Genomic DNA, 25,268 nt, shown 5'->3' with positions numbered 1-25,268 from the left:
AAAGCCTCTATGCCACAAAGTTGGAAAATGTAAAACAAATGGACTTGTTTTTAGATAAGTACTATATAGCAAAATTAAATCAAGACCAGGTGAAGAATTTAAATAGACTTATAAGTCATGAGGAAATAGAAGCTGTCATAAAAAACCCCCTAACCTAAAAAAGTCCAGGACCAGATGGTTTTAATACATAAATCTACCAGAACTTCCAAGAAGAGCTGATACCTATACTCCTTAATGTGTTTCACATAATAGAAACAAAAGAGTCATGGCCAAACTCTTCTTATGAAGCTACAGCTAGCCTGATACCAAAACCACAAAAAGACACAACCAAGAAAGAGAATTACAGACCAATCTTGCTCATGCACATTGATGCAAAAATTCTCAATAAAATACAAGAACACATGAAAAAATTATCCATTATGATCAAGTAGGCTTCATCGAAGAGATGCAGGACTGGTTCAACATACGCAAATCTATCAATGTAATTCATCATATAAATAAACTGAAAGAAAAAACCATATGATCATTTCATTAGATGCTGAAACAGAATTTGACGAAATATAACACCCCATTATGATAAAGGTCTTGGAGAGATTAGGGATACAAAGACCATACCTAAATATAATAAAAGCAATATACAGGAAGCCAACAGCTAACATCAAATTAAATGGAGAGAAACTCAAAGCCATTCCACTAAAATCAGGAGCAAGACAAGGCTCTTGAACATGGTGTTTGAAGTTCTAGCAACAGCAATAAGACAACATAAAGAGATCAAGAGGATTTGAATTGGAAAGGAAGAAGTCAAACTTTCATTATTTGCAGATGATATGACAGTGTATATCTGTGACCCCAAAAACGCTACCAAAGAACTCCTACAGCTGATAAATACCTTCAGTGATGTGGCAGAACACAAGATCAACTCAAAAATATCAGTTGCCCTCTTATACACAAAGAATAGAGAATCAGAGAGGGAAATCAGAGAAACATCACCTTTCACAGTAGCCACAATTAGCATAAAGTATCTTGGAGTAATTCTAACCAAAGAAGTGAAAGATCTATTTGACAAGAACTATAAGGCTTTGAAGAAAGAATCTGAAGAGGACACCAGAAAATGAAATGATCTCCCTTGCTCTTGGATTGGTAGGATCAACATTGCAAAAATGGCAATTCTACCAAAGGCAATCTATAGATTCAATGCAATCCCCATCAAAATCACAACAAAATTCTCTGCAGACCTTGAGAGAACAATAATCAACTTTATATGGAAAAACAAAAAAACCCAGGATAGCCAAAAAAAATCCTATACAATAAAGGTATTTCCGGAAGCATTGCCATCTCTGACTTCAAACTCTATTACAGAGCTACAGTAATGAAAAGAGATTGGTATTGGCATAAAAACAGAGACATTGACCGATGAAATTGAATTGAAGACCCGGATATTAATCCACAAGCATATGAACACCTGATTTTTGACAAAGGAGCAAAAATTATACAATGGAAGGAAGAAAGCATCTTCAATAAATGGTGCTGGCATAAATGGAAGTCAATCTGCAGAAGAATGAAAATAGATCCCTATCTATCACCATGCACAAAACTCAAGTCCAAATGGATTAAACGTCTCAGTATAAATCCGACCACACTGAACCTGATAGAAGAGAAAGTGGGAATAAGCCTGCAACACATGAGCACAGGAGATCACTTCCTACATATAAGCCCAGTAGCAAAGACAATAAGGGCAACATTGAATAGTGGAACCTCCTGCAACTGAGAAGCTTCTGTAAAGCAAAGGACACTGTCATTAAGACAAAAAAGCTACCTTCTTGACTGGGAAAAGATCTTCACCAACCCCGCATCCAACAAATATCTGATCTCCAAAATACATAAAGAACACAAGAAACTAGACATTAAAACTCTAATTACACCAATTAAAAAATGGGGTATTGAACTGAACAGAGAATTCTCAACAGAAGAAATTCAAATGGACAAAAGACACTTGAGGTCATGTTCAACCTCCTTAGCCATCAGGGAAATGCAAATCAAAACAACTTTGAGATACCATGTTATGCCTGTCAGAATAGCTAAAATCAAAAACACAAAGGAGAGCCTATGCGGGAGAGGATGTGGGAAAGGGGAACACTCATCCATTGTTGGTGGGAATGTAAACTTGTGCAACCACTTTGGAAATCAGTGTGGCAGTTTCTTGGGAAACTGGGAGTCAACCTACCTCAGGACCCAGCAATTCCACTCATGGGAATAAACCCAAGAGATGCCCTATCATACTACAAAAGCATTTGTTCAACTATGTTCATAGCAGCACTATTTGTAATAGCCAGAACCTGGAAACAACCTAGGTGCCCCTCAATAGAAGAATGGTTAAAGAAGGTATGGAACATATACACTTTAGAGTTTTACTCAGCAGTAAAAAACAATGACATCTTGAATTTTGCATGCAAATGGATGGAAATAGAAAACACTTTACTGAGTGAGATAACCCAGAACCAAAAAGAGGAATATGGTATGTACTCACTCATAAGTGGATTCTAGACATAATTAAAGAACATCGAGCCTATATTTCGTGATCCTAGAGAAGTTAAATAAGAAGGTGAACCCAAAGAAAATAATATAGTTATCCTCCTAGATATTGGAAGTAGACAAGATACCAGGTAAAAGTTAAGTGCATGGGGGTGGGGTGGGTGTAAGGGGAGATTGGAGGGAGAAGGGAGAAGGGGAGGATTTGGGAGAGCTTGGGGGAAAGGGATGATTAGGATGGAGTAAGGGTGCATAAGGGAGCAGAGAAGTAAATATCTTAATTAAGGGAGCCATTTAGGGTGGGCAAGAGACTTGACTCTAGAGGGGTTCCCAGGTGTCCAAGGAGATGTCCCCAGCTTGTTCCTTGGGCAGCAGAGGAGAGGGTGCCTGAACTGGCCTTGTCCCATAGCCACACTGATGAATATCTTACATATCACCATAGAACCTTTTCATCTGGCGATGGATGGAGATAGAGACCGAGACCCACATTGGAGCTCTGGACTGAGCTCCCAAGGTCCAAATGAGGAGCAGAAGGATGGAGAACATGAGCAAGGAAGTCAGGACCATGAGGTGCGTGTCCACCCACTGAGACGGTGGGACTGATCTAATGGGAGCTCACCTAGGCCAGCTGGAGTGGAAATGATGGAGCATGTGATCAATTGGACCCTCTGAATGTGGCTGTCAATGAGGGCTGACTGAGAATCCAAGGACAATGGCACTGGGGTTTGATTCTACTGCATGGACTGGCTTTGTGGAACCCTGGTTTGTTTGGAAGCTCACCTTCCTAGACCTGGATGGAGGGGGGAGAACCTTGGACTTCTCACGGGGTAGGGAACCCTGCCCTCTCTTAGGACTGGAGAGGGAGGGGGATGGGGAGTGTGGGGAGAGGTAGGGAAATGGGAGGTGGGGAGGAGGTAGAAATTCTTAATAAATAAAAAATAAATAAATAAATCAAAAAATAAAAATATAATTTAATTAACTTTAAAATTCTAATTAACCCAATTAAAAAATGGAGTACTGAACTGAACAGAGAATTCTCAACAGAAGAAGTTCAAATGGCCAAGAGACACTTAAGGTCATGTTCATCTTCCTTATCTATCAGAAAATGAAAATCAAAACAACTTTGACATACCATCTTATACCTGTCAGAATGGCTAAAATCAAAAACAACAATGATTGCCTTTGCTGGAGAGGATGTGGAGTTAGGAGGACACTCATCCATTGTTGGTGGGAATGTAAACTTGTGCAGCCACTGTGGAAATCAGTGTGACGGTTTCTCAGGAAGTTCGGAATCAACCGACCTCAGGATCCAGCAATACCACTCTTAAGAATATACCCAAGAGATGCCCTGTCATACTACAAAAGCATTTGTTCAACTATGTTCATAGCAGCACTATTTGTAATAACAGAACCTGGAAACAATGCCCCTCAATGAGAGAATGGATACAGAAAGAATGAATACAGAAAGTACAGAAAGAGGACTACTCAGCAGTAAAAACAATGACATCTTGAATTTTGCATGCAAATGGGTGGAAATAGAAAACACTATTCTGAGTAAGATAACCCAGACCCAAAAAGATGAATATGGTATGTACTCACTCATTTGTGGACTCTAGACATAAACCAAGGTCATTAAGCCTATAGTTCACAAGCCCAGAGAAGCCAAATAACAAGGTGAAACCAAAGAAAAATATGTATAGATCCCCCTGGAAATTGGAAGCAAACAAGATTGCAGGGCAAAAGTTGTAAGCATAGTGGTGGGGGAAGGGATGGGGTTGAGGTTGTTGGAAGGGGAGAGGGGGAGAGGGAAGGGAGAAGGGAAGGACTGGCAAGAGCTTGGGGGAGTGGGAGAGAGGAGATGGAGGAAGGGCGGATATAGGAGCAGGAAAGAAGTAACCTACATTAAGGGATCCATTTTAGGGTTGGCAAGAGACTTGGCTCTAGAGGGGATCCCAGGTGTCCACAGATGGATGTCCCCAGCTAGGTCCTTGAACAGCAGAGGAGAGGGTTGCCTGAACTGGCCTTGCCCTACTATCACACTGATGATTATCTCAAATACCACCATAGAATCTTTGTCCAGCCACGGATGAAGGTAGAGACAGAGACCCTCCTCAGAGCAATGGACTGAGCTCCCAAGGTCCAGTTTTAAGGCAGAAGGAGGGAGAAGATGAGCAAGGAAGTCAGGACCGCGAAGGGTTGGTCCACCAACTGAGGCAGTGTGCCTGTTCTAATGGGAGCTCACCAAATCCAGCTGGACCAGCTCTGAATGAGTATGTGATCAAACCGGACTTAGGAATGAGGCTGACAATGGGGGCTGACTGAGAAGCCATTGATAAAGGCACTGGGACTTGTTTCTACTGCATGTACTGGCTTTTTGGGATCCTAGTCTATCTGGATGCACACTTTCCTGGGCCTGGATGGATGGGGGAGGCCCTTGGACACCCCACAGGGCAGGGTTCCTTGCCCTCTCTTAAGACTGAATGGGGGGGGGATGAGAGGGTAATGGGAGAAGGGGAGGAAGTGGAAATTTTTGAATGGAAAAATAAAAAAGAAAAGAAATCAAAATATCATTTGCAGTATTTTTCAAAGAAAACGTTAACAGATGCCAAAGAGATTCATCTGAAATTAACATGAAATGACATGACCATTGTGTTTCAATATGAATGAAAGGATACTTAAGCTAGATCCACTTCGGGAATTAAAACAGAATCATCATCACAGCATAACTCCAGTCTACGAAATGCAGGGGAATTGAATGCACTCAAAACTTAAGAAGGCACGTGTTTAATGCAGTCTGTAAATCCCCAAGAAATGAAAGTGTACAAAATGACACCGATTTATCTCATGTCATCTTAGCTCATGGAAACACCTCTACAGACAATGACCTTTCAAAAGCTGAAGCACTTCTCCAGACCCAGAAAATGGAATGGTTTAAAAACATGAATGAGCGACTTCTGGAAATAAATGGGGATGATAAGGGAGCGACGGTAGTAAGCTAAAAAAGATACATCACTTTAACAATGAACTCTCAAAATAGCTTCAGTACGGAGTAGAAAAGCAAAGACCGAACACTAAAATCCAATTTTCATTGTGAATTCCTGAATTCACAGAGGGTCTAGAAACTTAATGTGACTCAATCTTTCAGAGGCAAGATGGGGTGGGAATGGGGGTAAACAGTTTCTCAACTAGAAGAAAACAGGGTTTTCTACATTGTTTCATGCATTCCGGGAGTTCTATGTACCAAAAGCAGCAACTAGCTGGGTATGCACTAGGGCCCCAGCTGAGGATCTGAATGCAGTTTTCTGAGCATTAGCCACACCACCTCCCCAGAGAAAGCATGGGAAAATGCCCTAAGACTGCCAGGGCATGCAGTGCTTACCTGACTGATCCACTGTACCAGAGAGCTCTTTCCTGCGATGTCCCCGCCGAGAACCTGTCCTTCAGAGGAAAGTCCCAGCAGGAGCCACTGAAGTTGGTAGCAGGAGAACGCGGATCCACGGAGGGTGGGATTGGCGGCCACGCCAAACCCTGGCTATGGATGCTCTCGCCTGACCCGGGTCTTGCATCTCGCGCACGGCCGAGGGCAACCAAGTCTGAGAGGCCAATGCTTGTGACCACTCCTCACGCCCAGACTTCCCTCAACTAAGTTGAGCCCTCACCGGTCGGCTCCAAGGGCTCACCCGCTGCCAAGTCCGAGCACCTCCGCGCCTAGGTGGAGAAGGACGATAGGCGGCAACTCCTTGGCGGCGGTTGGGGAGAAGAGGGGACTCTGGCACTGATGGAGCCAGAAGCTTAACAGGGACCTCCCTGACTCCCCCTGCAACAACCTCACCCACCCGCGCATGCGCAGCCCGTGGACCTTGAGTAGACAGCTTCGTTTCCCCACCCCCCAGCAAACGCCCCTTTCTGGGGGCGGGGCTTCTTAGGAGCTGTTAACAGTTGATCTCTTCTGGGGAAAGAGAGTCAGTTTAAGAATTGGAACCCCTTTGGTCAACCATGTCTCAGTGGAGGCCCAACTCCAGTCCCTATACTGGCAACACAAATTGAACCCACTGAATTACAATAAATATTTAAAAAAAAGAAAGTTGTGAAGGATGGCATGGGTGAATATGTCCAAAATATGTTATTATGCATATATGGAAGTTTCAATAAATTATATAAACACTTCCCCGTCTCAGTGCTGGGACTACAGGATTGTCACCCTTTCTCTACATCATTGACAGCACTTGCTTTATTTTATTGATATTGGCCATTCAGGCTGGTATAAGATGAAATCTCAAAGTACTTTTAATTTGCATTTCCCTGGTGGCTAAAGATGTTGAACATGTCTTTAAAGGGTTCTCAGCCATTTCTGTTTCATTTTCTTGAGGGTTCTGTGCTTAGTTCTCTATCCCAAGTTTGAATTGAATTATTTGTTTTCTTGATGTTCAGCTTTTAATTTATATATTTTAGATATTAATCATCCATCAGATGACTAATTGGGGTAGAATAGATCCCCCCACTCTTTAGGCTGCTGCTTTGCCCAAATGATAATGTCCTTTACCATATAGAAGTTTCTCAGCTTCATGAGGTCCCATTTATTAATCATTGATCTTAATGCCTCTGCTATCAGTGCTCTGTTCAGAAAGTCTTCCTCTGTGCCAATGAGTTCAAGACTATTTCTTCACTTTCTCTTCTGTCAGACTGAGGATATCATATCTTGTATTTATGTACTTGATCCATGCAGCCATCCAGTGGTACTGGCACCATTTGTTGAAGATGCTGTCTTTTCCCCAGTATATACTATATATTCAACACAATCACCATCAAAATTCTAATACAATTCTTCACAGAAATTTAAATAAAAATCTCCGACTTTGTATGAAAACACAAAAATTCAGAATATATACATTGTTGATTTATTCTTTTTATTAATAATTGCTATTGGTAGAATAGTCATTTTACAACATTAATCCCACTGATCAATGTGCATGGGAGATTATTGAATCTTCTGATTTCATCTTTAATTTTGCCCTTAATTGCCAATTTTTATTATGCGAGTCTTTCACTTTCTTAGTTAGAGTTATCCCAAATTTTCTGTCTTTGTCTTAGATGATTTTGAAAAATCTTTGCAATTCTTCAATCCTATTGATTTTCTTCAGGCTTCAAGAACCAACTTTGCTTAATTTTGATTTTTTGTAATTATTTTTGTTGCTTCTAGTTCAGTGATTTAAGCCCTCAGTTTACTTCTTTCCATCTATTCTTTTGGAGTATTAATTAACCATTTTCTAGAGAGTTCAGATGTGCTGCTAAGTTACAAATATGAGAACTCTATTTTTTTTTTCAGACAGGCACTCAGTGCTGTGAACGTGCCTCTTCAAGCTTCATTGTGTTCCATAGGTTTGGATAGGATGTGTTTTCATTTTTACTCAATTCAAAAAATATTTTAGTGTTGAGTTGACTTTGGTTTTGACCCATTCTTCATTCTGTACTGAGTTTTTCTGTTTTCATGACTTTGTATAGTTCATGCTGTTATTGATAGCCAGTTAAAGCCATGGTGGTCAAATATAATACAGAATTTTATTTAAGTTTTTTAATTTTTGTTGAGACTTTTCCTATGTCCTAGTATGCTATCAGTTTTGAAGAATGTGCCTTGATATTCTGAGCAGAAGATATGTTCTTTACTGTTTGGATGAAATAATCTGTAGACATCTGCTAGTTCCATGTGATTTATGGCATTATTTAACCCCAGCATTCCCCAGTTTAGATTTTGTCCATGCTGTCTGGAACTAGCAGAGATCCAACTCTGTCTGTGAGTAGCATGGGCTACATAGTGAGTCCCCAGCCAGTCAGAGCTACAGAGGTTATTGGTGTCCTGGATATGGATAGCATGGCTTGCTCATAGATGCACACTTTATGATGGAATCAGATCCATAATTTATTCATGCTGCCATAAAGGACACCTTCCCCCAAAGTGTCCTTTTCATTTACTTTGCTGTAACACCTGAGATTCCCTCTGCTATGTTGTGTGCTTTCTTGGTGAAGCTTATCTTTGAGATTTTGACTTGACTTCCTAAGTTATACATTTCCAGTTTTATTTCAGTTTGTGTTTTCCTTAATAATTCTCTTTCTACTTGCAAGCCTTGAAGTTTTTCTTCATGTTATTCCACTGCTTGTTATCTTTTCAAATACTTCATTAAGGGGTTTTTTCATATCCTCTTTAGGAACCTTCATCAAGTTCATATCATCTATTTGTGATACTATTGTCTTGTGATTCAGTTGTATTGCATTTTCAGGATCTGTTGTAGCATGGTTACTGGGTTCTGGTGGAGACATATTGTCTTGGCTATTCATGATTAGATTTTTGTGCTGGTGTCTCTGATCAGGATAACTGTGTTTCTGTGTGTATTGTCTTTGTTCTGTCAGTGTTTTCTTCCCTGGATATTAACTCTCTGCATCTTAGCGAAGTATTGTTGTGATGGTATGTTAGGGAGTGCGTCTATGGCCAATGTGTGACAGAAAGAAACAGATGTGGGCTAGGAGAAAAGACTGAGAGAGCTTCAGTAACAAGCTAAGTTACACCTAGAGGTGGAATCCACAGAGTGTTGGGGTGTGGTGGGAAGAGGGGATTCTGTATGCAGGTTGTAAGACTTATAGGAAAAGATAGGAAGGAAGTGCTAGGGACCCTGGGCCCAGTGTTCAGTGAATAAAATTGAGAAAGGGGACATGCAAGCAGGTTGTTACACACAAATGCACACATGACCACATCACATATATATATGTGATGTGGTCATGTGTGCATTTGTTATATATATATATATATATGAAAACATCATGTATATAAATTTATATATAAAAGATTGTATATAATATATGGTAGATTTATATAGAAGAAACAGACTCACTGGTGTGTACAAATACCCTTCTTGATATCTCATTAACATGACCCACTTGATATGACATATTGCTGTTTTATGTGTCTGCTTCCCTCACAGGTCAGAGAACTATTGAGCAGAGACCTCTCTGGTTAAAGATGCAACCAGAAGGTGGTAGGAGACCTCAGCTCCTGGTGGGTATGGAGAGAACTCACTTTCTTGTATGCTAGTTGTGCAGACTTAGGGTAGAAGCATAGATTTTTGTCCCAATGGTTGAGTGGATGACTCAAGATATAGAATTGTTACTGAGAAAGAACAACAAACTTGTAGCTGTAGGTATCCTACTAGGCACAATTCTACCCTGGATCTTAGTTTAATTGGAAAGCACAATGAAAACACATGTTCCTACATATTCATGTTTCTGTGGCTGCAGCTGGATGATAAGTTAAGATTTTAGGGCCATAGAACACACAGTGGGTATTTCTGAGACAACCAGGAGGACTTCTATTTTTGTCATTTATATCATAGAAAAAGAATCATAAATAGTGATGACCTGACAATCATTTCTTATATCTTTCTACATAGGGTGAGCCATGGCCAGCAGGTGGAATAGCATTCTTCTACCCTGAGAGTCCAGAATGGAGCCAGCACTGTCATCAACTGCACATATGTAGACAGTGCCTCATCCTACTTTTCTTGGTATAAACAAGGACTTGGAAAGCATCCTAAGCTCATTAGACAGTGGTTCAAATATGGAAAGAAAGCAGGATGAAAGACTGATAATTTTATTGGATAAGAAAGCCAACCACTTATCCAGGCATATCACAGATACCCAGCCTGGAGAATTTTCCATCTACTTCTATGTTGCAAGGGCACCCTGCTACCCAGGCACCTACAGCCTCTCCTCAAACCTGTCACAGGGCCTGGAGCCCCATCAACATATCACAGGCCTTCCAGTACAGTATATGCCAGTTATTGTTTTGTGAGTGTCAACTATAGTGTAGATATTAAAAACACAAAATAATAAAGTTAGCTTCAAGCCACTCAATACAATTTAGGATAATTTATTCTGTTTTTAGAAATTGAAATACAATTTTGTCATTACCTTTCTGTGGTTTCAGCACATGGTGATTGTCACAGAGAACCAGAACACGCTGTGTTGCAGAGAAAAACAGACTGTAGCACACTCACCCACAGATGGGACATCTACATTATACACTTTCCTCCCAAGGACAGAGGCCACTGAGGAAGGAGGGGTGAAAAGAATGTCAGAGACATAGATGAGGATGACTACAAGGAGACAGTGTTTTCTGGACCCACCAGGGTAGCTACACACTTGAACTCACAGAGGTTGAGAGCACAGACAAGACTTGCAAGGATCAGGGCAGACAGAGTTCCAGCAAGGAGAAGGAGGGTGGGCATTCCCACCCTTAGTTAAGGAGTGATGGGCTGTTGGTAGCTGATGGGAGAATGGTTCCGGTTTCTATATTTGTGAGGCCTTGATTGCATTGACTACGCTCCACTGAAGGTAACACATCCAAGAGAATATATGCTGTACAGCGTATAAAGCAAACATTGAGTTATTTTCTTTTAAAACTGTGTGTGTTGGGGAAACTGGGTTGGTAGGGAAGAGTAGATGGATCTGGTATGAGTGTAGGGCCATGTGAATATAATCAAAATCTTTTTTTAACATTTCCTAAGAACTAGTAAATGAGAAAAAGAAAATTTTAGGAGTTATGTGAATGTGTGTGTATGTATGTGTATTATATAGATAGATAAATTTTATGTATATTCATCACAATAAAAATCATAGAACACATATGGTTCAGTAACACTAGTGATCGCAGTCATTGACTGTGGACATGAGACTTGCCATCTTCTGATGAGATTTCAAGTTTATTCACAATGTGCTGCGCAGACATCTGTGTGCAGTTTGAAGGGAAATCAGCAGAGGGCACTGCCTCTTCAGATGTGGTTAGCTTCTTATCTAGGTGGTAGTTTCACATGACAGACTGTCACTGAGCAGAAGGAGGTTCTCCCTTGAGAGTGAGAAGCTTCAATAAGGTCCTCGGGAGACTTGTCCTGCGAGTTTGGTGAACTCAAGAAGCAAGTGTCATTGACTTCTATGAACATGCTTCCTGACACCTGCTCAGTTCTGGTGCTCCTGTTAATGCTCAGTAAGTTACATTTACCCTAAGTGGTGCTGACATCATTCTCTTACAACTGTGGACGTCTTTACCTTCTTCATCATAGAAAAGTGATCTTTCTTTCTTTCCTTTTTTCTTTCTTTCTTTTCAGGGAAGAGCAAAGGAGACTCAGTGACCCAGACAGTAGGCCTGGTTACTGTCACAGAGGGGTTGTCTGAGAAGCTGAACTATCAGACTACTGATTCAGCCCCTTTCCTTTTCTGGTACATGCAATATGTCCAAGCTTCTTGGCTACCGCTGAGGAGCTCCACAGACAAGAGGACAGAGCACCAAGGGTTTCATGCCACTCTCCAGAAGAGCAACAGCTCCTTCCCCAGGCAGAGCTCCTCAGTGCAGCTGTGGGACTCTGCCCTGTACTTCTGTGCTCTGAGTGACACAGGGAGGGAGACTGCAGGGGAAGCTGCACACAAACCACGGGTGCAGGAGGGCTGACGGGAGTGGACCTGTGAGGGAGGGCTGTGTGCCTTCCCTAAGTGGCGTTTACTCAGCCTCCTAAAATACAGCAACAAATTTCAGATCAAAGTCCTAGAAAACTTGGAATTTGTGGATACTCTGACAGGATAGGATGGAAGTCATTGCCAGAGACTACCCGGGATTTGAACAGAACACTAATGCTGTTCTCTCCCTAAGTGGAGGACCTCTCACAGAAAACATCTCCAGGAAAATTCGGACAGGATTTATCTCTACCAAGATATCTTACAAAATTTAGTGATGGATATTCCCCAGCAATCTTCTGTTATTACTCCTCAAATTCATGTCCACATGACAAATATAGACTCCAGTCTTTAAACATCTGTTTCACTCTCAGTCCACAAGATATTTAGTTTCTTCCTTTCTTTGGTCCTTGTTACAAATGGCTCAACCTAACTTCTGGCCTCATATTTGTCTATTGCTGTGAAGAGACACCATGGAAGACAACTTATAAAAGAGATCATTTAAATGAGTTGTTTCTCTTTCTATATATGTGAAAAAGTCTTGACATTTTATTGATGGGTCACATGGATTAATGTTGTAAAAATGGCTACTCTACCAAAAGCAGTATGTAGATATGATGCAATCATAATCAAATTCCTGGTAAACTGGTTTCCCTTCCTACTCCAACAGTATTAGTGTTTAAGGCCTTGCATTGATATATTTAATCAATTTTTAATTAATATCCTTTAGGTTAGCAAAGATATAACTTGTTCGACTACTTATTTTTCCCAGCACCATTTACAGAAGGTGTCTTTCACCATTCCATTGCTGTAGTTATATTGCTTTATGCATGCTCAAGAGTAATTCCACTGGTCTGTGTCTCTTTCATCAATGTAAAATGTTGTTTTGCTCCCATGATGTTGTCCTACAAATAGATATCAGAAATTGTGGTATCTCCTACCTTACTATTTCTACTTAGGAAAAGCTTTGACTATTCTGAGTATTTTGTAATTTCATATGTTTTTAATGCTTTTATATCACTCTAAATTATATAAAGTACTGGGACTTTAATACTGATATTATTGAATCTTTAGATTGTTTACAGTAGAATATTCATTACACAAAATTAAAAGCAAACAAACAAAATTCTTGTCAAGGAAGCTGTTATATGGCCTGATAATCACACAGTTTACCATTTAGTCCATACATGTGGTCTGATAAGACTTCTATGCCCCTGGTTTCTGTACACTATAGATAATGGATGTTCACTTATGCCCTTCTTGAATACCCTATTGATGCATTGTGTCATGGAGATCCTCAGCTTTGGATCTGTACATCTGGGCCCTTCACACACTCCAGCAGTACCTAGATGAAGAGGATATTAATTCATAGGGTCTGTGCTTAGGTGGTAGCAGTTTGGAGAGCTCACCACTTTTCCTCATCTCACCACCCAGGCCCGCTCTCCAGCACTGCCCCAGCTAGTTCTCCCAATTCAGCAGGCAGAATGGAGAGAGGCCAGTTCTCCTCCTCTCAGGCACTCACATCTCTCTTACCTACACTCAGTCCACAAGGGAACAGCTCTAAAGATTTGCCAAGATGAGGTGCTGGGTCCACAATCCCAATTTCTGCCATTGGTGAGATGTTCTGTTCTCATGGCCCAGAGACCAACTCTCCCACCAGCTACAGGTGCATATGCTCAGGTGGGGCAGACATCTTTCCCTTACCTTTGCCGACACAAGGTGGACGAAGTAGGGTGGACTCAGTTCTTCTGCTCTCACACCCTCGGGGCCAGCTCACCTTCACCACCACTCTACAGTACTCTACTGTGCTGCTCAGTTCAGGTGCAGGACCCACTCTCCCGAGGGCCACAGTCGGTGAGGGGCAGCTCCCGGTAACTCTTTGTTAACCTCTCCTGCTTCATTGGTAACAGGAGACATTGATATCAACATGGCCAAGGCTGTGGCAGCACACTGGATCCAGACATAGCTTTTGGCAGCAGTCTAGGACTGGATGTCACCAGGGCTCTGGCTGACAGTGCAGGTCAATCAGATTGGTATGGACCCAGGAGCACCATGTCCCCAGGATGTGGTCCTATTCCAGAAATCTGCCCTGATTTGATGACAACAGGAGCATGAGACATCAACGCAGACTCTGACTGAAGCAGAGACACGGACCCAGACGGATGTGAGATTCCCCTCTGTATGCTGTGAATATGTTTTATTACCATTGGCTAATAAATAATGAATTTGTTCTACCTTGGTCAGAGTTCAGAGAGTTCAGGCATATTCTTACTCCTTCAAGGTTATGATAGGAAGTTTGACTTAGGGTGTAGCTGTTTGCAGGATTCTTGGCCTAAAGTGTGGTCACTGAATGTCCTGATGAAACAGAATACTTATCTCACGAAATAGTTACTTGATATTTCAGGTTTTGAAGAGGTAATTGCTCTATTTGTTCTTTGTATCATAGTAAAGCAGTCTTTTGCCTTTTTCCCCTGCTTTTGGATTGGGGTATGTAGGTATATGAGAAACAAACGTGGGCAAATTCAGTATTCACTGAGTTGCCCTTCTAACTCTATTCTGTGTTTCTGTATTCTTTTTATATCTCTGTTTTATTTTTCTTATCAGAAAGTACTTGGTAAGCAAATGGGATTCAAAGGAACTTTAAATTTCTAAGGTTCTGGTTGTATCCATGAAGGCGGTCAGTGGTATGGGAGTATTCTGGGATTATTTAGATAATATTGAGAGTGAAAATAATGGAAGAGCAGGGTGCTGTAGGAACTCCTTCAACCAGTAGCCTTTAAGTTACCAGCCCACTTGGGCGTGGCCTCTTGAACTATAAATGGCAATGTAAAGCCTGTGCCCTCCGTCTCTTCTGGCTGCTGGATTCAGTTCCTGTTTTCTTTGTTTTTGAAAATGTCTTTGATTTGTGAGTCTACCCCTAAATAAATAATCCTTTATTATACTCAAAAAATTAAATAATCTGCCTTGGCCTATGGCAGGGCAGAATAAAGCTAAGTGGGAAATCCAAACAGAGATATAGAGAGAGTAGGTGGAGTCAAGGAGAAACCATATAGCTGGTGAAGGGGAAAGACACCAGAACCTAGGTAAGCCACAGACTCATGGTGATATACAGATTAATAGAAAAGGGCTAATAGAAATCTGCCTAAGTTTTTGGGTGAACAATGTTGCAATCAATACAGTTTCTGTGTGATTGTTCAGGTCTGGACAGCCAGGAATGAAAGAGTGGCCACCGTTTACACCAGACAAGGCCACCAGTCCCTGCCCTTATGTCACTTTGGGCCTAGGTATTAGCACAACACTGTAAGAAACACATGCCCCCTATGGGAGCACATCCCTTTAACACCAACATGGTCACAGGTGGTGGCCGAGTCTGCAGGTGATTGCAAGGACCTCACTGGTAAGAGAAATCACCGATACCAAAACAGACTCTCACATCTGTGTCAGGGCCCATGGACTGGATACGGCCCTTGGTAGCAGCCCAAGCAAGGACATTATCATGGTCCCTGGTGGCAAGTGAATTTCTTTAATATTCCCTTAGTAAAAGTTTTCATTTCCAGAGAGGCTTTACAGAAATACTATTGTGTTTCTCATTAATTTGGCATACATAATTATTACATGAAATGTGTAAACAGAATGTTATATTTTAAGGATGGTTAAGTATATGACCACAAGGATACAGTATGAATACTTTTTCCATCATGCAATGCATATCCACGGAGTTGGCAACACCATCCACATTCACATACTGGTGTAGCCCTGGCAGACTGAGAACTCACTATGCAGCCCAAGTTGGGCACTCAGGAGTTATGGTCTTGTAGGAGGTTCTGGGGCTACTGGAGTGAGACACCACACCGGACCAAAGAAATTGGTTCTAAGAGAGAAGAGTTGAAAATCACTTTTGTATTAATAAAAATAGTCATTTTATTCAATAGGGGCTTAAAGAGAGCAGTCAATATAAATAGTGAATATCCTTCAAAAATACTAAAACACAAAAAAATCCAAAGAAAAAACAAATCAATAGCAGAACCTCAAACCATAACAAAGAAAACCAACAAAAGCAAAGCGAACAAAATTCAACCAAAAACGAAACAAAAAAAATGAGCAAGCAGCGTTCTCTTTCTGCAGATTTAGCAGCACAGACATACAGCCTGTCACTGGACATGTTTGGAATGCTAGGAGGGCTGTCATCAATTGTAAAAAGCATTTCCAAAGCTAGTATAGCCAGGTTTCTTTGCAGATTTGTAAGTCAAGGCCTCATCATCACTAAGTTCTAGACCTCTTTCAAGAGCACTCTTTGTGACCCTTTTGGGCAGTTTTTGATGGATATACTTGGAGATGAATCACGTGGAGGTCAGCTGGTATTTGCCTCATTGGTAAGTTCGGAGATATAAGGGGGTGTCTTCTGAGGAAGAGGCCTTGATCTGTGGGTGTAGAATGTCATGGGTTCAAGGCATCTTTGACTTCTTGGGCCTCCTCAGCTCTCTCAAGATCTGCTAAGTGAGAAGAAAAAGAAATCAGACCAATAAGCAGCCTGGCTGGGCCACCAGCTAGAAAACAATCAGGCTCCATTCATACTGGAAGCCAAGGTTGAGAACTCCCAGTTCCCCCAATGCCAAATTTACTGGGGTTGGGATGAAATGGTGGCTTACTTGCCTGTGAGACTTAGACCTGCTGAGGCAGCTCTGTCTGCAGGAGGCTCTCATCCTGGGCTGTGACCTGTTCCAACTCAGATTGGAGATTTTCTGACATAGAGGAGGAAGTCAGTTAGGGAAAAATCCTAGTGGGGAATCTGCTCTGTCATCTGTTGAACCTGAATCAGCTGTATTCAGCTAGGCAATCCAACATGAGGATGTTCCCCAAGAGAGTAGAGTCTGAGTGCACCTGGGTTGAATTTTTTTCTCAGCTTTTAGAATCTGCTAGAAGATGAACTGAGAACTATACTCTGCTGAGCAAGAAAATACAGCACATTTCTCCAGTGGTATAGATTTTGGAAAAAAAATAAAATGTCTGAGTAATGGTTCAAGATAGATATGCATGGCCTTGATTAGATACCAGGTGAGTGTGAGCAACCTGGGACACTCAATGTAGACCCTCTAGGGGAGCCTATAAAAGCATTAAAGTTTCTAATTATTCCCACAGCACAGAAACGTGCCTGGGTTCAACTCCTCAGTCAGTAAAGCTTCTTATAGCCAGAAAAATGTTTGCACAGGAAACCAATGCACACTGCAGAGAGCCTGTAAGGAGCAGGAGTGTGCTGCATGCAGATCTCCCCAGAGGCAGGAACTTCTCTCTAAAGGTGATGATCTGGAAGGAAAATAAAGTGGCAGGAGCTCCCAGTGTCCTCCACAACTAACCTTCCTCCTGCTGGGTTTAGGACTACCAGAGGGAGAATTATGGGAAGAAACAAAGTAACAGATACTAAGAAGACACTAGAGGGGTCAGAAGGGAATAAGGCATAAACGATCCTCAGAAACACCAAGAACAAACATAGTGTTTCCTGGTGATGGTCTTGTTAACTGGACCAGCACAATACTATGAGGTGTTCTTTGACTGTGGCTGAGAGACAACCGGAAAGTGAGAATCCCCAAAAGGACAGAGATCCAGGTATAGGTGACCTACATGGTTCTAACTGCTCCTCCCAGCTGGGCTCCTACCTCATCTCGGGGACACTGATTTGATGTTGCAGCTTTTCTGCCAAGTCCCTTTGCTGGGCAATCATCTCCTGCTTCATCAGGTTCTTCTGTCTTTCTTCCAGGCTTTCTTGCTCCTGTTCATTAGAAGATTATGTTCTGAGAGGAGGGTTGCTCACTCATGTACATACATGAACTCATGAACACAAACAAATACATGTATGTACACATAGAAGCACATTGTAATGCAGTAATATGTTTAGTTTACCAGATAGTGATAATATAAGGAAAAATCACCAGGGATACTGTTGAGAAGAAGGTTGACCTTTGCTGAATGAGAGAAACACATGGGCATGAGAGATAGGCAGCTCAGTCATTGAAATGTCCATCCTGTCAATCTAATTCACAGACAGGTGGAGCTCTGGAGTCCTGGCTCCTTAGCCAACTGTGCTTAGGAAGTTTTCCAGCCTGTGGATGGAGTACAGGAATGTTTCCCAGCACAGGACCACCGGATGCTAGTGGACCTGTCCACAGGTCCTGTTAACTTACCCGTTGCCCCCAAGGTGAGAAACTTCCTCCAAAAGAGATCCCTTTGCCACAGGCTGCCTCACTTCAGACCCAAAGCAATGAGCTCAGGAAACCAGAAAATCTTGACAGCCAGGAGTCAAAATCAATAGTTCCTCCCCGTGAGGTGACTGTGTCAGGAATTTCTTTGAGTAATGCTGACTAAGTCAGGGCCAAATGATGTATTACTTCATAGTGAACAACATTCCATGGAAGGGCTCAATCACACTGTTCTTTTTCACTCATCAAGTGATAGAGATCTGGGTAGTTCACTGTGAGGCTACTCTGCAAATTGCTGCTACAACCCCGATGTTGCCTAGCTTCTCCGTGGACACCGACTTCATGTTCCATAATCACTGGGTCACCTGGGGCCTGCAGTCTAACTTTCCGAAGAATTGCGTGTGGCTTCCCACTGTGCTACATCATTTTATACCTTCAACATCTCTAAGGGTCCTCATTTCTCCCAACCCTCCAGGAGGCTGATTTTAACAATTTGAATACAAGCAGTTACTGAGTTCTACAGACAGGACACATGGTGAGTGCTTTAGAGCCTCATGAGCCTAAGTGGGGGGCGCTGACAGCCCCAGTAGCACACTACAGTAGAGCTGTGGGACTTCTGCTGGACTTAGATGCAGCTGGGATCACACTGCAAGTCATTATCTCTCAATGAATAAAATTCAGTCTAAGCTCCAATGTTAACTGAGCTTAGGCTAGTCAAAGGTGGAAAGAAAATGATAGTAGGCAATGTGGATGAGGACAAAGCAGAGGAGAGAGAGGACATGGTGAGCCACCTGACCATTGAGTGTGCAGTCACCATTCACCCAGCGCAGGGAAGGGACACAAGCCTTCCTATCACAGGTCTGTCCTGCCTCTGAGACAACTTGATTTACTACAGTGACCCCCCTTCACCTTCCTGTATTGCATTCCTTTGATTTTCTCAGAAGTCTTTTCTGGAAGATAAATATTTTCCCTCTACAAACACCAGAAAACCATTGAATCACAGTAGTTTTTTGTGTTTTTGTTCTCTAGAGTTAGGTAGACTTGCAGAAAGATGGGCAGCAGCATAAAATATTTGAAGGATACAAACACAAACACATACTTGCACGTAGAAGCACCCATACTCACAAACACCCCCAAAAGCACTTATCCCTACACATACAGGGAACACGGGCCCACACAACCACACTCAACCACACAAGGGCACATAATACACACACACAAAGGGACATTACTGTGGAAACAACAGACAGCAGACACACACAGAGACACACACAAACACACATAGAAGTCCACACACAGAGATGAGAAGAAATGTGCCACATGACAATACATACATACAAACATACATACATACATAAACACACACACACACACACACACACACACACACACACACACACTTCTGAACCCAGAATGACCACGGAGGTCATTGCTGTTTTTCATAACCTTTTCTGCTGCAGGGGGGAGGTAACAGGTCCTCCCTGCTGTCTACAAGACTCATAGACTCAGCCAAGCTCTGCTACCCTGTCCTGTACTTACTTTTCCTTCCATGAACTTTATCCCTACTGAGACCCTATGATCTCACAGGTTCCAAGTTGATCCACCATAGCCTCTTCACTAAACCTACCCTGGTTCCTCCACATATAACCTTGACAGCTCATGTGAAAGACATTGACCCATGATCAACAGCCAGGAAATTTTCAAAAGGTTACAGTGCATATAATATGAATTCATCCCCAACGTCAGTCAGAAGGAAGCTAGTGATGTCACCTGAACTGCTTTTCAGGAATGCAGCTCTCTGTACAATATGAGAGGGAATCTGTTCTAAGACACAGCCATGCCCATGGCATAGTCAGCAACACTGTCAGCAAGGAGATGCACTGTGGGATTCTGTGTTGTAAAGTCAGTGAGACAAACCAGACATTTCCTGTAGTGTTAGTTCTGTGTAATGAAAGGAAAAATTCTACTTTTCATTTTTAATAAAGCTATACTGTTTGAATTTTGCTATTTATTGTAAAACATGTTAAATTCCAAAACAATAAATATGTGTAAAATAAAAAGAGAGCTACCACATTCCTCCTCTTTCTGAACTATTGAAACTGTAACAATTAGAAGAGACCAAACAAGACAGAAGATCCACCTTGGAGAGTAGAAGAGATCCCAAGAGTGCTGGCCAGCCAGATTAAGAAAAACAGAAACTTTCATGTTCCCTGAGAGGTCTGGGCTCAAGGGAATAAGGGAAAGAACAGCAGAGGACAACAACAGATGTCATGATCTGGCCTGGAAACACACCCGCCATTGTACACATCTACACATGCATGTACACATCACACAAGGGCCACATAAAATATGAGTGAGCAGAAAATATGAAGAGGACATCACACTGAATGCACAGTTGAATTCAGACCATGCACACCAGGCTTTTCTACTGAGACCCACAGCACTGCTGTCCATCCCTTGGGAACTAAAAATCCCTAGGAGCACACACAGCTTGCTTAAACTGTGCTGAGGTGATTAGAGAAAATGTTCTCTTGCAGCCTCCCCTCTGTCACCCCAGGCCTCTCCAGACTGGAAGCTCCAGGACAGGGGAACTGTTCCACCCTCCCCCCCACAGAAAACAGGGTTGACAAGCTGCTACTCAGGCTTCTGTCTGTGTGAACCAAGAGTTGAGCAAAGGGAAGAGAAGACATTGGGATAAGGAAGAAAGAAGACCACATTCCTGCCTGCCCCAAATATAAACATGAGAAACACCCACTTGGCATTGGCCCTGGGCTCTAGTCCTTCCAAGCTGCTTCCTACCTGTGATCTCATGTGACCCCTGCAAAGGAAATGAGCCTCAGGCTTCTGACCTTATCAATGAAAGCTCTATTCTTTTCCCTAAGTAACTCCCACTGACCATAATGCCATGTAGATGTGTGATATGTGACTAATCCATCTCCCTCAATGGACTCCAGCATCCAGCAGAGAAGGAGGATTCTCTTGTCCATCATCCAGTTCCTTGCAGAGACTTGTGAATGCTCACAGAAATGAACAATTGAGTGGTAGTAGGTGGTCGTCTGGATGGGTGGGTGGATGGCTACATGGTTGTCTGGCTCTTTATGGTTGGACTGGTGGACAGTGTGACCCCGCTGCCTTAACCTACCTGATGCTTCTCAGCACAGGGGTCACAGACCGTCTCACGGACCTCCTTCAAGAGCCTCTTCACCTCCTCGCAGGTCTCTTGCAACACAATCTGCTCCTCCTGCAGCTTTCTCTTCTTGGCTCTCAATCCATGTGTGCTGTTCTTCAGCTCAGGCAATTCTTGTGCCATCTGACTGTAAAGGTAACTGAACCACCACCCAAAAATGATGAGCCCCATCCACCCTCCCTTTGCCATCCCTACTCCATCAGCCCTGAAAAGCTGCACACCCCCAGATAACACAAGACTGGAGCTCACAGTAGTCAAGCAAGTATCTGTCAAACTTCAGAAAAAATAACAAATTCCAGAAAGATTCAAACTACTTCTAAAATCCCTGGCACCAAAACTGATACTCTGTGCCTGAGAACAGGGTGTAGTCCACACCTTTTCTTAACTCTGGGGGAGCATCAACATGTAGAGAGCAAACACTCTCTGAAGGAGGGGAGAAGTCCCAACAGGAACACATTCTGTCTACAGGTCCCATGGAAACCAGATCTGCGAAACCACTTCCAGAGCCCCAGAGACCCAGGGCTTCATGACATCCCCTTCATGGTGCAAATCATTTTCCTATCCAGGGGCTCCTATTTAGGACATCACTGGGAGAGGCTCACTGTCTTTCACACTCAGCAAAACTGAGTCCAAGAGGCACAAGTTCAAGTGCTACAACTCAGGCTTCTTGGTAAGAGGCATTCGGGCTAGAACCAGAACCCTCCCTTTGGGTCAGAAACAAAGAGGGCAGAATCAGTCTCTCCAAAGCTATATCAGGCCCTTACCTGTAGGTTTTGCTCTCCTTTCTTAGTCGCTTGCACTTCTTCAAAGCATTGCTGATCTCCATGGGCCATTTCTGCAGGTCCAACATCACCTGCTTATGCTCCTTTTCCCGCATCTCAAAAGAATTCATCCTGTGGTGGCCCCGGGGGAAAAAAACCCATGAACATGGAACTCAAAAATCATAAAATATCAGGCTGTGTTCTGAACTACCCCTGCCCAGTGGATGCCACAGCCTGGCACCTATACAGTGGGGCCTCCTGGTGCTTAAATAACTTACTATCCTGTCCCCAGGTCAAAAGAGGCAGGGTGTCCAAAGAGAGTTATCCAGGGCTACATGAGCACCCTCAGTTGTCTTGGAGCTACAAATTTTCCATGAATCAAATATTTGGGTCACCAGGAACCTAAGATGACATTTCTCCTGTCATAAGAACAGGTATTCTAATCCCTAGGTACCTATTGCTACACAGAAGGCCAGAGCACATGATCAGTGTTTCCAGGAATGAGACCCAATTTCAGGATGACTTTATAAACTCCACAGGGGGTTCCAATGCTGCACCAAGGAGAGCACAGTGGCCAAGAATTGTGCTGCTCAAAGTGTGGCTCCCTGGCTTCAGCACTGGAATCCCCTGGAAACTGTGAGAATGGCAAAACCTCAGTCTCTGCCAAAGATCCCAGGCTCCCAGAAGTACACAGACCCCACATGTTCTCTACCCCCACCCACCCACACCTACAATCAGGTTGCCCATGAAGTGCAGGGAGGTGGCACGGACTCAAATTATAAAGAACAAGACCAGAGAGGAGCAGTGATGAACTCTGGGCCTTCCAGCAACACACTGATATTGGTGGACGGGACCAGTCCCCTCAGCTGCTGCCAGGAATTTTCAGCACACAGTCATCTGCTGGTCATTCACAAAGACTCACCACAAACTCACAGGACCTAGCATGTCTCACAAACCAAAACCTGCCAAGGCCTCTTTTAAGGCATGTTGAAAGCTGACACACTGCTGTCCCTATTCCTGGAGTGTGATTCAGGTCACAGACTCTGTTTTTCATTTGGAGGAAGCAGAATAACCCAGTTCCTCATCTCATAGCTACCCAGGTTGCAAATTCTGACTCTCTGAAGCATTCAGGAAAATTAGTTTAGGCACAGGACCCTCTGAGGTTCAGCCTCCTATTCCTCAGGAAATCTTGGCTTGACACTGTGGGATCAATATGGTCAGCGGAGAACTGGGCATAAACGGCTACCTGTTGTTCAAATTCTTGTAGTCACAATTTCCCAGGAAGCCATACAGCTGAAGCTGCTCATATTTCATACTCTGTAGCTGAATGTTGAGATCCTCTGCCTCTTTCATCTCCTGCTCCTGCTCAGTGAAGGTGGAGAGTTGGGATGGTGCCTCCCCAGTAGTCCCTGCAGGCAGATAAAGATAGTGAGCTTATGTACTTGAATGGCATAGGGACAGGAGAGTCCATGCTCAGTCCCAAAAATAAACCCAAGGAAGAGGAAATTCTAGGAACAAAGTGAAGTCCCTAAAGAACAGGGAAGCTATCCTCAATGAGCTTTGTGTCTGTCTTCAAACACCACGGCTAGGCATGTGCCTTGCTCCCTAATGTAGTCCTCTGTACCTGGAAGGCCTAAGGTAGCCCGGCCATGTAGATTTGGAGGACAGTGTCACCTCATATCTGATACGATGCAGGGAAATCCTGCTGTCCCCAATGCTTAGCAGCATTAAGTTCATACCGCATGTGCCAGGACCAAAGCATCTGAATGTCTGAGACTTTGGGGCATGGCTGGAGGAGTTTCCCTCTCTTCTTAGCATCAGATTCTTATGGAAACTGAAGGAATCCACTAGGATGAAGTGCAGCAACACCCTTCCCTGAAAGGAACACCTAATTTGTCCCCCCATTTTCTCCTGCTGGTCTCCCGTTCCACTCAGAATGAGATTAAGAATCTCCCAGAAAAAAATAGCTGCACAATTGGCAATTCATGGCACTCCCAAACTAACCATCAGTAACTGTTGTCTCTAGGCATTCTTTTGGGGAACCCAGAGAAGAAGGAGAAGCCCAGTGCTTCTAAGAAGTTCCCAATGCCACGCCCTACTACTGGAAGGCCAAACTCAAGCTTCACCTCCTCTAGGAACCTTCTAATTTTCTGCCAGGACTTACTGTGCCTTCCCCAGAACCATAATTTTCCATGGTTTACACTGAAACTGAAGTCTAGTTTCCTTCTACCTCTCACAATCTTCCCATGTTCTTCATTCTCTGATATCACAGGGAGTATCAAGGTCTCTCCAGGATGCAAGAGAATATCCAGAGAAGGCAATAATAGGGTCAACAGTAGTAGCCTTTCTCACCTGCTTACCAACTAGGTCTTCTACAATTCACTGGAAGCCTTACTGGCCTCCCCAGGACCCTTCCCAGAAACACAAGGGAAGACCTTCATCACCTCCTAATTACAAGCCAGATCTCTCTCTCTCTCTCTCTCTCTCTCTCTCTCTCTCTCTCTCTCTCTCTCCTTCATTAGAAAACATTCACTACTTCATGTATTGGAAATTGAAGATTCACTTCAAACACATCCAGGAAGTGGTTCATCCCCTTCTTGACATCTCTAATAAATATCATGAGAAATAAAAGTTTCTAGGTAATTAATTCAGAATATTGGTGAGAAAATTTCAGTCCCCTGACAGCAATAAACATATTATGGATGATCCACAAAGTTTTAATACTATATGGGTGTGATAGGACATTGTCAGTGTCCTGTCAGATCAAAGGTAGCTCCATAGTTGATGAAAATTACCCCCAAACTTCAGCAGATTACATTTCGGCCATCCTAAGTTGGCAAATGTGTGATCACCTTTTTGATTGGGTTTGGACAGTTTGGGCTGGAGATGCTAAGAACTGGGGCTTTCAAGAGAGCTCTCAACACAAGAGTAGACACTCCCATGAAGAGTGATGAATATATCCTATACTCAAGTGTAAGGAAAGATGAATAATTATTGAGACACCGCACACAGATATGCAAAGTCATTTCCTGAAAATCACATTTCTCATAGTCATGGAGAGAGTAAGTAGTGTGTCACTGCTAAGGTGCCTCACCTAGATCT

At 42.8% G+C, this 25,268-nt stretch overlaps 1 protein-coding gene across 1 annotated transcript; it reads right to left on the bottom strand.

The window, feature by feature from the left end:
* Window positions 1-15,931: 15,931 nt before the first annotated feature.
* On the bottom strand, window positions 15,932-23,661 carry LOC148120096 (disks large homolog 5-like). Its single transcript, XM_087911950.1, has 5 exons — window positions 23,413-23,661; window positions 22,170-22,298; window positions 21,361-21,544; window positions 17,679-17,791; window positions 15,932-16,766 (listed from the first exon to the last, which is right to left on the bottom strand). The coding sequence occupies exons 1-5, from the start codon at window positions 23,517-23,519 to the stop codon at window positions 16,751-16,753; spliced, it is 549 nt and encodes a 182-aa protein (XP_087768076.1). The 5' UTR covers window positions 23,520-23,661; the 3' UTR covers window positions 15,932-16,750.
* Between the last annotated feature and the right edge of the window lie 1,607 nt (window positions 23,662-25,268).

This window comes from Myodes glareolus, chromosome 12 (assembly GCF_982192425.1).
Source record: "Myodes glareolus chromosome 12, mMyoGla1.1, whole genome shotgun sequence".
NCBI classification, from domain to species: Eukaryota; Metazoa; Chordata; class Mammalia; order Rodentia; family Cricetidae; genus Myodes; species Myodes glareolus.
This window is presented reverse-complemented; position numbering and strand designations above follow the sequence as displayed.